The sequence below is a fragment of the Phyllostomus discolor genome, chromosome 6 (genome assembly GCF_004126475.2).
Source record: "Phyllostomus discolor isolate MPI-MPIP mPhyDis1 chromosome 6, mPhyDis1.pri.v3, whole genome shotgun sequence".
Classification (NCBI taxonomy): domain Eukaryota; kingdom Metazoa; phylum Chordata; class Mammalia; order Chiroptera; family Phyllostomidae; genus Phyllostomus; species Phyllostomus discolor.
The window spans coordinates 43,180,462-43,193,977 of NC_040908.2; the positions used below are offsets into that span (position 1 = coordinate 43,180,462).

Sequence of the window (13,516 nt, forward strand, 5' to 3'; positions counted from 1 at the left end):
ACCTTTTTTCCTTTGCAGTCTCACTGAAAGAACAAGTTAGAGTTTTGGAAGTCCCAATGATGAGAATTCATTCTTTGCACCATTAGGAGGAGCTCTACACCACATTGTTAACTTGCTCTCCTAACTTTTTAATTCATCCTTGAAATATGCTGTATGTACACGAGGGAACTTTTCCAGCTCCTCTGTCACTTCAAGAAATTCAAGAAAATATTTTCATTTTTTCCCTTACTCTGTGCTGTTACGGAATGAACTAAAGTATAGTGTATCCTAGTGACCACCATTGTTGAAGCTCCCTGAATTACTCTCTACTACCTGTTCAGCTCTACATTTATGGAAGGAACTTTTTTTGATTGATTAATTTCAGAGACAGAGAAAAAGACATCGATTTGTTGTTCCACTTCTATATGCATTCATTGATTGATTCTTGTATGTGCCCTGGGCAGGGATCAAACCCACAACCTTGGTGTATCAGGACGATGCTCTAACCAATTGAACTACCCAGTCAGGGCTTCAGCTCTATATTTAAAACACCATAAATTGAAAGGGAAATGAGTTGCCAACTTTATATTTTCTATTTTGGGGAACTGTTTGAAAATGGCCAGCCCTGGCTGGCATAGCTCAGTGGATTGAGCACGGGCTGGGAACCAAAGTGTCCCAGGTTCGATTCCCAGCTAGGGTACATGCCTGGGTTGCAGGCCATGACCCCCAGCAACCGCACAGTGATGTTTCTCTCTCCCTCTCCCTCTCTCTCTCTCTCTCTCTCTCTCTCTCTCTCTCTCTCTCTCCCCCCTCCCTCCCTTCCCTCTCTAAAAATAAATAAATAAAATATTTTTAAAAATTTGAAAAAAAAAAGAAAATGGCGAGAAGTGCAAATATTTACAAGTCTTACAATTAGAAGGAAATGCTATAAAATGTCCCCATGAGTGCTTCTCAGTTGTGCAGGGAAGAGAAAAGGGGTGGCAGGTATAGCTTTAGAAAGTGTTTTAAATGTCTCTGTTGTTTTCCTTCTGTTTTATTTTTCTTTTAGCTTTTAAGTAAACTATAGAGTATAAAACTCAGCAAAATCTTCTTGGCTCTTGACAGTGCACAGAAGATAGAGTAGAAGAGCACTGAGGGACTGTAAAGTAAGAAAAGGTGAAGAAACAGTGGTCTAGGTAGAGGGAATTTGACCTGTAACAAACAAGATCCCATACTCTTCTAGGTGCTTTTGCACGTGTGAGAGAAAGTACATGTGCTCTTCTCTTTCCATACATTGGCTGTGAAAGTGACTTCTTATGTCTAAAGAAATGGAAGTTTTTAGTTTTAAAATAGCTTCATCTTCTTGCTTACCTCTTCTAATACAGAGAAAAAAAATACTTCCTCATTTTAGTCAGTGGGTGGCCAGCTAGTTAGTAGCCACAGACCTGTAAGTAAATTTATGCAAGCCAAAGGAGTAGTTGTCAAAAGGGATACATCTCTTTTTTACCTTTTAACTGAGATAAAATCCACCCTTCTCCAGTGTACAATTCAGTGGGTTTTAGTAAGTTCATGAGGTTGCACAGCCGTCATGACTGTCTAATTCTGGAACATCTTTTCACTCCTTAAAAGAAACTCATACTCACTAGCAGTCACTCCCTACCTGCCACTGTCCCAGCCCCTGGCAACCAGTAATGTGCTTTCTATTCTATTGTTGTCATGGCCGCGCTTCTTGCAGCAGTTGTCAGCACAGGGAATGCAGGTAGACACAACACTTGTGACAGATTGTCTTGTCGCAGTTGTACTTCTGGGTGAAGTAGCAGAGGGAGGGCTTGATGATGCCACCCCGCAGATGAACACCGAGTGCAGGGTGGACTCTTTGAGTGTTGTAGTCCGAGAGCCTGCGGCCATCCTCCAGCTGTTTGCCCACAAAAATCAGACACTGCTGGTTGGGTGGGATGCCCTCCTTCCGTGGATTTTACTTCTAACATTCTCAGTGGTGTCGCTGGACTCTACCGTGAAGGTGATGGTCTTGATGGTCAGGGCCTTCACAAAGATCAGCATCTCTGCGTCTGCTGGGGAGGCTCCTCGCTGCCTCGCTGAAGAGAAAGAGCAAAAGTTTCTTAATTCTTCTTTTGTTGCTTGCGCTTTAGATGTCATATCCTAAGAACTTAATGCCTACTTCAAGGTCACAAACATTTACACCTAGGTTTTCTTTCAAGAGTTTTATAGTTTCAACTCATAGATTTAGGTTTTTGATCCATTTTTAGTTAATTTTTTTAATGTGGCGTGAGATAGGGATCTGACTTTGTTCTTTTGCATGTGGCTATCCAGCTGTACCAGCACCGTTTGTTAAAAAGACTTCTTCCCCCCTGGAATGGTCTCGGCACCCTTGTTGAAAATCATCTTACCACAAATGCATGGTTTATTTATGGACCCTTGATTGTATTCCTTTGACAAAAAGGATAAATCTCAAGAGAATATACATCGAAATTAGGTCACTGCCTTTGGCTTTGAGAAAAGGTCATGATATAACTTTCTATTTTCAGATTCTTCACAAGCATTTTCTTATATTTTAAGAAAACTAGATCACATCAGTACACAGTGACTACAGATAAACACACAAAGACAACATTTTTCGTATTTTTAAATACAGCTTCATATTGCCTCCAAGGAGTGCCTCTGAAATGAGGCAGTTGATAGAAACCCTCGATGATCTTTACCAACCATTCCTCGGGTGGAAGTTCCTTCCTTTCCCATACCCCAGCTGTTCTCCACGAATGAAGTCCGTTTAGGTACAGTGTTGTTCCTGTTTTTAAGGACCTCTTATCATTACAAAAACAGCAATAACATATATTGTAGAAAGTTAGAAAATACAAGCCAACAAAAATAACTTCCTACTGCATAGTCTTTCAGCTTTTTTCTATGTAAATACACATGTCTTTGTGTTACTTTAACCAAAAATGAGATTTAATAGTCCACACTGAAACTGTCCTTGCAACCAGTGGTCTCCCTCTGTCAGTTTCGGCAAACTTTCATCCCATCTATCCACAGGCTGTATTTAGATTTCTCTGACAACGTCCTTTTTCTCTGCTTTATCCAAACCAATATTTAGTCGAACACTGTTGTACCTGGCCATTACGGCTCTTAAGCCCCTTCTAACCTAGCATGTCTACCCTTGAAGCCGTTTGGCTTTCAGTTTTATAACACTAGCTTACTGAAGAAGATCACTCCAGTTGTGCTGAAGAATGTCCCAGCCTCTGGACTTCTCTGTTTGCTTCCTTGAAGTAGTACTTAATATATTTCTCTATTCCCCCTCACTTCCTTTAAACTGGATAGTATATCTAAAGGTTTGATGAAGTCAGGTAAACTGTTTTGGCTAGAATAGAATCCATCATAGGTGTATCACATCAAAAGACACATCACGTCTCATTGACTTCATCGTTGGTGACGCTAAGATTAACCATTAGCGAGAGGCTGACATTTTCCATTTTATGTGTTTTTCACTTTGAAACTAAAAAGTAAACCTTCCGTTTTACTTTAGGATGATGCAGATACCCAATTTCCCATCAAACAGCCACCTAATAGTTTTGCCACCATTTAAGTACAATTAAATGTAGATTCAGTCAGGAAAAAAAATAAGTGCTATTCCTTTCTGCGGAAAAACTCTAGAAGTGAGTTCATTATTGGTCGGTGTGCTCATGGTTTCACTGTGCCTAAAGCGGACCTGTGTCCCCCTGAAGAACATTGGTCCTAAAAGTCTGATGTTTGGTTTTTCAGTCATTCTATAAAATCTTTTGATTTCAGCCTGAATTTAAAAGTAGTAACAGAAAAGCCTAGGATAAAAAAAATGCCTGCATCTATCTTTCTTGCATTATCTCCCGACTTTCTGCTAGTCATCCCCAGAACAAAGAAAGTATTTGGGTGGCAGGAATAACCTGTGTCACACCTAACAGAGTACCAGCTGTCTTTATCATAAAAGAGATCAGGGTCTCTAGAGTTAATTATTTTAAATGAACTTTGGTCTAAAATTAGTATTTTTATCACTACAACTATTTCTTTCAATATATTTAACCTCTTGGAAAAAATAAATGTCGGATTACAATCTTATGCTCAATTTGAGCCACATTTGACGCCCTGTTGGCATTTCCTGTGGCTTGCCTGATGGGAAGACATGGGTCACCAGGAGTTCTTTGTACCTGTTCTAGGCACCAAACTGCCCATTTCTAGTACCTGGGGCCATTGTAGTAAAACAGACTTCATCTAGAGAACCCACAGGATTTTAAAATTTCCCGTCTTCCTAAGGCCCTCCTGCCTGTGTACATCCTCAGCATCAACGGCAGCCCCAGTGGTGCCACTTTTGAAGCAGCTGTCTGCATCCCAGCGGGGCTGAGATGGGTGTTTTTGAGCTGAGGGCTTTCTCTCCTGGAATTCCCCATTGGGGGTGCAGAGCGCCTGAGGTTAAAATGACTTACAAGGTCTTGTGCCAGACATACTTCGTTTTATGTTGAGGTAATTTTGGTAGTTTCACTGGGAGCAAGGGGAAGTCCAGTTGGGTGGAGTGCTATTAGGGCTTCTGAATTATATTTCTGCTTAGTAACATTTTAAAAGTATGCCTGGGTAGATTCCCGAGCCTTAGCAGTAAAGCTGCGAGCTGTACACGGGTGCACGTGAGTGTCTGTACATACTAGCTGTAGCAGGCATCGTACTTCAGGCACGCGTCCTCGTGAGAGATGTGGCGTCTGGCCTGGGGAGCACATGGCACAAAAGTATTATGAGGTTCAGGAACTGGCAGAGAAAAAGATACTTAAGTCTCCACCGGTTGCTAACTGACTATCCTGAGAGTGGACTTTCTCCCATTTGATCTGCAGCAAAGTCACATTAACACACTCTTCATTTTTCATTTGTCAATAGGAAACCGAAAAGAGAAGAGCACCTCAGTGAAGAAGCCATCAAGGTGATCGCTAGCCTTCCTGACTTAACGTTCATGCATGCCAAGGTGTTGATGTTCCCGGCCACGTTAACACCTTCCACAAGCTCCCAGGAGAAAGCAGACTGAGAACTGAGAGGAATTAGACAGTACTGATTGCTTTTCCTTCCCTCCATCCCTTCCCTACCATCAGAAGCATACCTGCTGTAATTAAAAAATAAATTTCAAGTTCAGCTGATTTGTTGGTAAGCCACACTAGAAAGGTATACATAGTAATGTATATTTATTTACATACTGAAGTCCTAAATTTATATTAGAAAAAAATGTAAATAATCGGGGGTGAACATTTTTGAAGATTTATTCTTTTTGTGTTGCTGGGGTGTATACATTTATGTCTTTGTGAAATACACTGGTGGTGTCCTTCTTACAAAACTTTTGAAATAAAAAAAAGAAAATTAAAAACTCAAATCTCCACTGTCTGTGAAATCCCCTTCAGTCTTTTCAGATTGCGTTGAATATCCTACTGATTTTTCATATCATATGTCAAATTACCTTTGCTGTCATAAATAAGCTCCAAAGTCATTGTTAAATATTTTTTTTAATTTTGTGTGTGTGGTGGGTTTGTTTCAGACCTGGCTTTTGTTAGCATTTTTGTGCTCTTTTTTAATCTTTTCAATCTGGCGTATTGCTGTTCGACCTTTTGCAAGGCACTTCATCAATTGTTCCTTTGTTATAGGGTGTGGATCATTGTCAGAACTTGATTGAAGGGGTTTAAAGGGATTTTGTCTGTTTTAAATCAGTTTGGTTTGGAGAAGGACCAAATTATATGAATGTCTTACCATGAAATTTACTTGTTACTGATTTTTTTGTTCTGTCATACCACTATTTTTTGAGGATTTTGCACAGTGTAAAATGACATAATCATAGATTGCTATGGTTCAGGCTGTATATACAGTAAAAACTATGGGTTTTAAATGTTTGGGGAAATTCCTATGGAAAAAAGAGAGAGATGTAGAAGAACAAGGGTAATGTGCATGCCCAAGGTCTTTTGAGATTTCAGTGTGTAAATTTCCTTTTAGCTTACACAAAAATAAAATAATTTAAAAGAAATTTAGCCCGGTGTCTTTGTACTTTGGTATCTGGGAAAATGTAGTAAGTTTGGGTGTTAAGTTTTATTCCGTTTTAATGTATTTCAGCCCACAGGAAATAATTTGGTAGGGCGTCTACTTTGTTGAAACTAGGAAGAATTCGAATCTGGTCCATAAGAATTGGATCAGTCCTTTTAGTAGCTGAGCTGCTTTTATGTAGAACATGAGATCATAAAAGAAATTCCCATGATTCATCATAATGTATCTTCATCAGAATTGGCAAGGTTAAATAGGGAGTTGCGGGGACTATTATTATTTCCAAGAAAATATGTACATGAAATTAAGGTGAGAAGAAAATTTCTAAAAAGTAATTTTAAAATATTAAACATTGCTTTGCCCAAAAATCACATGATGTATTTCATTGGAAATGGGCCGTCAGCCCAAAAGCCCAACGCCTGGTACTCACTGCGGGAATGTGCCGGTGGGGGCCTCCACACCGCCCGCACTGACAGAGGCCCCTGTGTGGCCAGGTCATCGTGCAGACTGTTGGAACAGTCACCTCAGCGTGACTTACCTGTGGCCTGGAGTGACCATGCTTTTCAGTCCATCTCTGTCATCTCCCCAACTTGTATTTGTGTTTTGAGAAGGCTTCCCAATAGTCTACAAGGCTTTAGTGCCCAGTGACCTGAATGGAAGGATCAAATTATTCTCAGCAGAACTTTATATGTGTCAGCAGAAGAAGCTTAAATGGTGGCTTCTACAGTACATTACCACTAAATTGTAACGGCAGCCTTCATCACCTAAGTGTAGAGCTCCTTTATTAGCTGTGTGACTGTGAGGAAGTTAATCAACTTCTCTGAGCCTTAGTTATATCCACTTTTAAAATAGGAATGATACTACTGACCTGTGGGGTTGATGTATTAAATAATGAAGGTAAAACACTTGTCACATGAGTAGATAGTAAATAAATGATAGCAAAATCGGTGAAGGCCTCGGAAATCCTGCTAAATGTAAGAGACATTCATAGAAAGGAGCACTGAAAGTAACAAGTTAATGTATTATTATGTTACAACAGTCAAGTGGGCCTTCCTCATGAAAGTAACCCTGCTTTACAATTCACAGAATGGATGTTTCATTTTGCAACCACGTTTCGATAAGCCAGATTTCCCTTTTGTTTATTGTATTGTTCTTGCATGTTTTAGTCACAACACGCATTAATATTGGATTGCCATAGCTCTGGACCAAAAGTGCTCAGCGTTTTGGTTTTTTTTTTTCCCACCAGACCAGGGCTCAAAATCTCCCCAGAAAGCAGTAGTAATGGCTGTTGCAGGAAGAGCATTTAGCACCCTGTGATCTCAGCCAAGGGAGAGAGTGTCAGAAGCAGGATTGTCTTGGTCATCAGCTGTCCATTTGTTTTTCTCAAAGTCGACAAGGAGAACTCTGCAAAACTGGGGAGAAGAAACCAAAGAGTCAGCAACCCTAACTGCCAAATTACACAGTGGAGACTGGTTTAGCAATCAGCTTTGTGTCCTTGACATCTTAAAACCAGCTCACTCGCTGCCCGGACTCCCGTCTCACCTGAGGGCCGCATCCAAATAGCCACACGTGAGTCCGCGGTTAACCCCAGTCAGCCTGGGGAGTATAGGAGAGACTTTCCTAGGTTGAGTCACGTGTCCCTACTATTTTCATGAGTCATTCTTTTATATAGAAACTTGTTCTTCCCCTCTACATGATTATCGTGTTCTTTATTTAGAACTTGTCATCTTTTCATTTCCTCATGTTTCTTGAATCAGGATTAGACTTAGCTCTAACAAAAACCCAAAATACTGCATTTCATGTAATAAGACTCACACTTCTATCACAGCTGAACTCTGAAATTGGAATGGATCCTACGATGGGATAGGGTACCCATTTATTTGGCAGTGTTTTTTGTTTGTTTGTAGTGATGTATAAAATAATACTGCCTTACAATCAATGACAAAGTTGATAAAAGTGGTAATGGTGGTTCAAAGAATAGAAATGTATTTCTGTTGCCTGTAAAACAGGAGGAACCTGCCTGGGGTTGATGAAGTCTTCACGAGACCATCAGAAACTGAAGCTTTTACTGCACTGTCCCGCCGTCCTCGCACACGGTTTGCACCTTAGGGTCCCAGGTGGCTGTTGAGGGTACAACCACCATGCCTACATTCTTTGTGGTGGAAGAGGAGGATTCTCCCTCCCATTGAGGACACTTGCATAAAGTATACACATTGTGTCCAATTACATTCTATTGGCCAGAATTTAGTTGCAGCTGCAAAAGAGCCTGGAACATACATTTATTCTGGGTGGCAGTTCAAAAAGGAGTCTGGCACTAAAGGCAAAGGAGAGAACAGAGGACAACCCAAGTCCCGGCCACACCTGTTTTCGACTTCTCGGCCCATACAAACAGCAGCATCTCACTGAGTTGAAGGAACACGTAGAGAAATGAATTCTGGAGCAGGGTCTCAGATTGCAACAATGCTGCAGGCCAGACCTCTTTGTGTTGCTGGGGCTTTTCCAAGGGGGTGGGGGAATTTCTAGAAGGCAGAACTGGGACTTTTAGGGGGAACAAATGCTAAGACAAATCATGGGTGGGAAGCAGGGAGCAGCCTGGTGGGGAGGAAGGGGCACTGGGTTAGACTAGGAGTTGTGTGTTCCAAATGTAACTGCCACTAATCAGCTATACCATCTTGGATAAATTTCTTTTTAAAGTCTCCTGTACCTCGCATAAATGAGGGGTTTGAGTGGACAGAATTGAAAACTGAGGTCAGGCTGGAAGGTTGGCTGGTTCAGTGCTTTACAAACCACTCCCAGGAGCCCCGCTTCCGTGTCCAGAAAGGCTCAGCCGTGCAGTGACGGGGTCCAGCAGGAACACTGGGTTTATATATTGCAGGGAGAGGAGACTGCAGAAGATTTCATTTGATGAAATGGTTGGTTCCATTGTACCAGAAGTTCAAGCCAGTGATAAGATTCTTAGAGCTGGAGAGAGAGAAGACTAGACAAGGAAACTAACTTGCAAAACATTAGCCTTCTATAACCAGAGGCAGGACCTGAATCCAGTTTTTCTGACTCTCGGCCTTTTCCTGTATACCCTCCTGGGTCTCCCCTAGGAATTGGTGGCCAGTTCAGCCTTTGCCTGAACATTTTTAGGGACCTCGCATGGGCTCAGAATCTCTCAAGGCCGCCCCCACCCAGCACTGATTATTAGGGCTTCTGTTTAAATGGAAAACTGCTTCCTCATAACCTGCGATTGGTTCAAGTTACCCCCTCCAAGTTTTGTGAGGTAAAGCAAATCCCTTCTCCATAAATACCTGAAGGCCATCATCATGTTCCTGTTCTTCCACCGGGTCTCCCACGACGGCATGATCTCCAGCTCTTTCCTGTATGCATCGTACTTCTCTGGACGCTGCTCCTGTTTGCCAAAGCCCCTCTCGGTGTGCTCTCCAGGCTGGACCAGATGTCGCCTCATTGCTGACATGGAGCGCATATTCATTTTATTTAAGACTCTTCTTTTAAATGTAGCCTAAAGTTGCATTACTATATATGGTAACAATGTTTTCTCTTTAATTCATTGTCTAAAAAGCATTTTCCCTGTAACTGCCATCAAGCCAGATTTTCTTTGTTACCTACTTTTGTCATTGAATTTTTAGATCTAAAAACAATTTTAAGACTGATGGTTGCCAGATGGGGGTGGGGGGCAGGGTGAAAAAAGTGAAGGGATTGAAAAGTAGAGATCAGGAGTTAAAGTACAGCACAGGGAATGCAGTCAATAGTATTATGACAATGTATGGTGCCAGGTGGGTACGAGAAATACCAGGGAGAGCACTTTGTGCATGGTTGTCTAACCACTATGCTATACGCCTGAAACTAATACAAAATAATTGAATTTAAACTAATTGAAAAAAATATTTTAAAAATATAAAAGAGTTCTGCATTTATCCTTTTACAACTTTATTTCGTTAGCTTTAGATGATTGTTTCAGCCTATCTCATCGAATCTTTTTTTGTTAACATTTTATTACTTACTTTTAGAGAGGAGAGAAAGAAAGAGGAGGAGAGAAACATCGATCGGTTGCCTCTGGTATGTGCCCTGACCGGGGACCGAACCCACAGCCCAGGCATGTGCCCTGTCCAGAGACCCTCTGCTTCACCGGACAACACCCAACAAACTGAGCCACACCAGTCAGGGCTCATCAAATCTTAATTGTATCATCTAGCATATAGTCTCCCTCCTCCCTCAACTCTGTCATCTACAGATTCATAAATAACCTCCATCATCCAAACCATGCAAATGTTGACCAGCACAAACTCCATAACTCCCCTCCTGGGAAAGACTTGGAGTATGGCTTCCCAACACAGAGACCACGACATTCCTCCATCCTGCGCACACACTCCTCAAAACGGGCACAGCCTTGCCGAATGCAGTCACACTGCGCTCGTGGCCTTTCATGGGCCATCTGAGCATTCATACAGATGATTCCCAACACCTCGCACAGCTGGAAAGTCTCTGTGAGCCCAGGCTCCAAGTGAAGCATAAAGGGAATAAAATAAGCAGAAAACAAAAATAGCATCTACTGAAGATGGGAGATCAAATGAGGGTAACCCGCGTAATCATGGGCACGGAGTGCGCACTCAGTCAGTAGGTTTGGGCCATCGTCCATCCAGGCCAGTGGTCCAGCATTGCTGATGCACAGGGAGGCTGAAGGCAGAAGGGTGTGGCTGTCCCCCTGACAACTGTCAAGAAGCCAGGCTGGCCTCCAGAACACTCGAGCGGCCCGTAATACAGCTCTTATGCTTAAGTTGTCTATCGTTTTAGCTTATTTTCTTCAGCCTGGACTAACTCTGACGACAGCATTGCGTACCACTTCATGTACTTTATTTTACTTTTAACGACCTCGTTCAAAAACTCCCTTCCTTTAGTTTGCCAAAACCAGGGTGTAGGGACTGAAACAGCAGTCACCTCGTCTGTGCCCCGAAAAGCACTGTGAGCCGTGACTGCAGCCGCTTCAGCTCCCACCCTGTTGACCTAAGCTCTTGCACACTCCTCCCTGGGGTCGCTGTCTCTTAGGGTTACGAAAGATTACAAGGGTCAAGGAGTGAGAATGAGGTCTTAAGACATCAGTGCTGTGTCTGCCTCAGAAAAGAGCTGTTCTGATCTGCTACATAATACTCCAAGTACAGCATCCTCAATCAAAACACATAATAGCTGTTCTTGGTTGGGCACCCCATCCCCGCCCTCCCCCGAGCTCCCCACCACGGTTCTGACAGCACCCTGGCCACCCCCTCCAGACATCCCACAGCTCCAAACTGAAGGGCTCCACAAGGCCTGCTGTCCCCCGCCCCACCCCCCCCCCAACCCTCTGCCCGCATCCCTGCTGTGCTCCCTGGCCTTGATGGATCCTCATCTCCACAAACTGCCCGAACTCCAAACTTGCTCTTGGCCTGCTCCCCTTCCTAACCCCTGGTCCTATGGTCTGGGGTCCTATCAGTTATCCTCCTAAATACCCATCTCCTCCCTCTTCAGGCCCCATAGTCTCTTAATTGATTTACTGAAACAGCCTCCACACTCACCTTCCCCCAGCTTGTCTCCCTGCCTGTCCCATCTTCCACTATGACGACCGAGTGCTCTTTTCCTGTTAAATATCCTTCACAGTAACCGCTTTGCCTTCTGGGCAAGGTCTTAACACCTTAGCGTGTCACCGTGCAGCTGGGATCTTGGTCCTCTCTGGGCCCTGGGCCTGAATGGCCAGCTCCTTGCCATTACATTACCAAATGGCCCGGCGGGTGGCCCAGGCCCAGACCCAGACCGCCCTCTCTCCCAGAAAAGCTCTTTCTCTCACCCTCAGCTGCTGTCTTCTCTGTGCCCCGCCCCCACCCCGCAACCCCATCAGACACAACCAGCTCTCCAGCCTCACAGAGTGCTGGGCAGCCCTCTCTGGATAAACCTAGTTCACAGTTATTAAGGGCGCTCCTGAGCTCCAGACACGCCGTCTTTCTCAATCCTCCCACTCACCCTTACAGGCCCCAGAACTGGACTTCTCTCCAGCGTACCGGTGAGGAGACCAAGACTTGCAGCGTTCTGTGACTTGCCCAGGGTCACTCGGCCAGGAAGCAGAAGAGTCTGAAACTCACGTCTGTCTGATCTCCGAGCCTGAACACTTGGCCAGAGTATCAGCCTCTTCGTGTGACGAGGGCTGCTACAGTGCCTGTTGCCTTGCTCTATGCCACCGATTTGCTGGTTTTTCTCCCCGCAGCTACGGCAGGGACCCTGTCTGGGTCGGGTTTGCGCCCCCGACCTCTGGCACAGTCCCGGCCCTGGGCCGGCTTTCGCTGCATTTGCTTCCTCCCTCATTTCACCTTCTGTGAAATGGACAGCGACCCTTCCAGAATCTGTCTTTGCCGGAAAATAGTGTGAGCCCCACCTCTCGCTCCATCTCAGTTTTTCCAAAAAATACCCTATTCTATTGATCACCAATTCAATTCTCCAAGCTCTGAAGCAAACCCAAACACCAATACCAGCCCCATGGGGCTTCCGTTTTGCCAAAAATTTTTTGTTTTGGTTTGTTCGTTTTTGTCTAAATCCCCGCTTTGCAACCGCAACAAATAGGAGCTAAGTGTGGGGCGATGTCGGCACTCACGGGGCGCAGCTCCGCAGCCCACACCGCCGGGAAGCCCCTGCGGAGCACACAGCCCCAGGGAGCCTCCCAAACCCGGACTCGCCCGCTGCCGCTCCCCAGGGTGCCTGCGTGGGGGCTGTGGGGATCAGCAGCCCTGCCTCCCGGCCCCGAGCACGGCCCAGTGTGGCCCAGAGGGACTCAGAGAACCTCGCTCTTAGGCCCTCAGACAAAGCTTGATATTCCTGAAAGAAGATGTCACACCGATAATCATTAAACTCAGTGACACGGGAAGGACGCCTGAAGGCATGCTCCTTGTTGGACCCTGCCCTCATGGGCCACCGTCAGCTTTCGACATCCCATTTCCTCTGCCCCCCTTTCCTTTTCTGTTAGCCAGAGCGGGACCGGCATTGGGGCCTGAGGTGGAGGGGCAGGGGTGGGGGTGCTGCTAGCTTTGAGGTTCTGGGCCCCGGGCTCCCTGTCGTGGCCTCAGGAACCCAGCAGGGTTACTGCCACAGCATGGGCCCTTCTTCCATTATAAATCCAAGCCTCAGCTGGCTGGAGGCATTTCACTGAAATCAGTGCTCGGACTCAGAAGTCAAAGTGCTTTGACTGGAAGGAGAGAGGTGTGGCCCAAGGGCCTCTCCTCACCTAATGCTCCCTCCAGTCAGGGGGAGCATCGGTCTGAGTGGGGTCGCCCTCTGCTTCACTTCATTTTTGCTGAGTTGCCTTGGGAGCATGAACTTTGACCTGGGTGGGAATCATTAATTCGTTGGCTCCAGAGCGTGACACAGACCCGAGTTCCACCTCCCGCCAGAACAAACCGCTTTCTCTCGGCTCAAAGAAGAGGCCTGAACCCTTTCCCCAGTGACCTAACACTTGCCCCGGCAGCACCCCATTCCACTCGGGTCC

At 44.7% G+C, this 13,516-nt stretch overlaps 1 protein-coding gene across 2 annotated transcripts in view; it reads left to right on the forward strand.

Moving 5' to 3' along the window:
• The window catches only part of AFTPH (aftiphilin), a 63,396-nt gene extending 57,397 nt beyond the window's left edge, over nucleotides 1-5,999 (forward strand). For both annotated transcript variants that reach the window (XM_028517221.1, XM_028517222.1), the window contains one exon: nucleotides 4,870-5,999. In XM_028517221.1, coding sequence (XP_028373022.1) covers nucleotides 4,870-5,014 — 145 coding nt within the window. In that variant the 3' untranslated portion in view covers nucleotides 5,015-5,999. The remainder of the gene's footprint in view (nucleotides 1-4,869) is intronic.
• The last annotated feature ends 7,517 nt before the right edge of the window (nucleotides 6,000-13,516 follow it).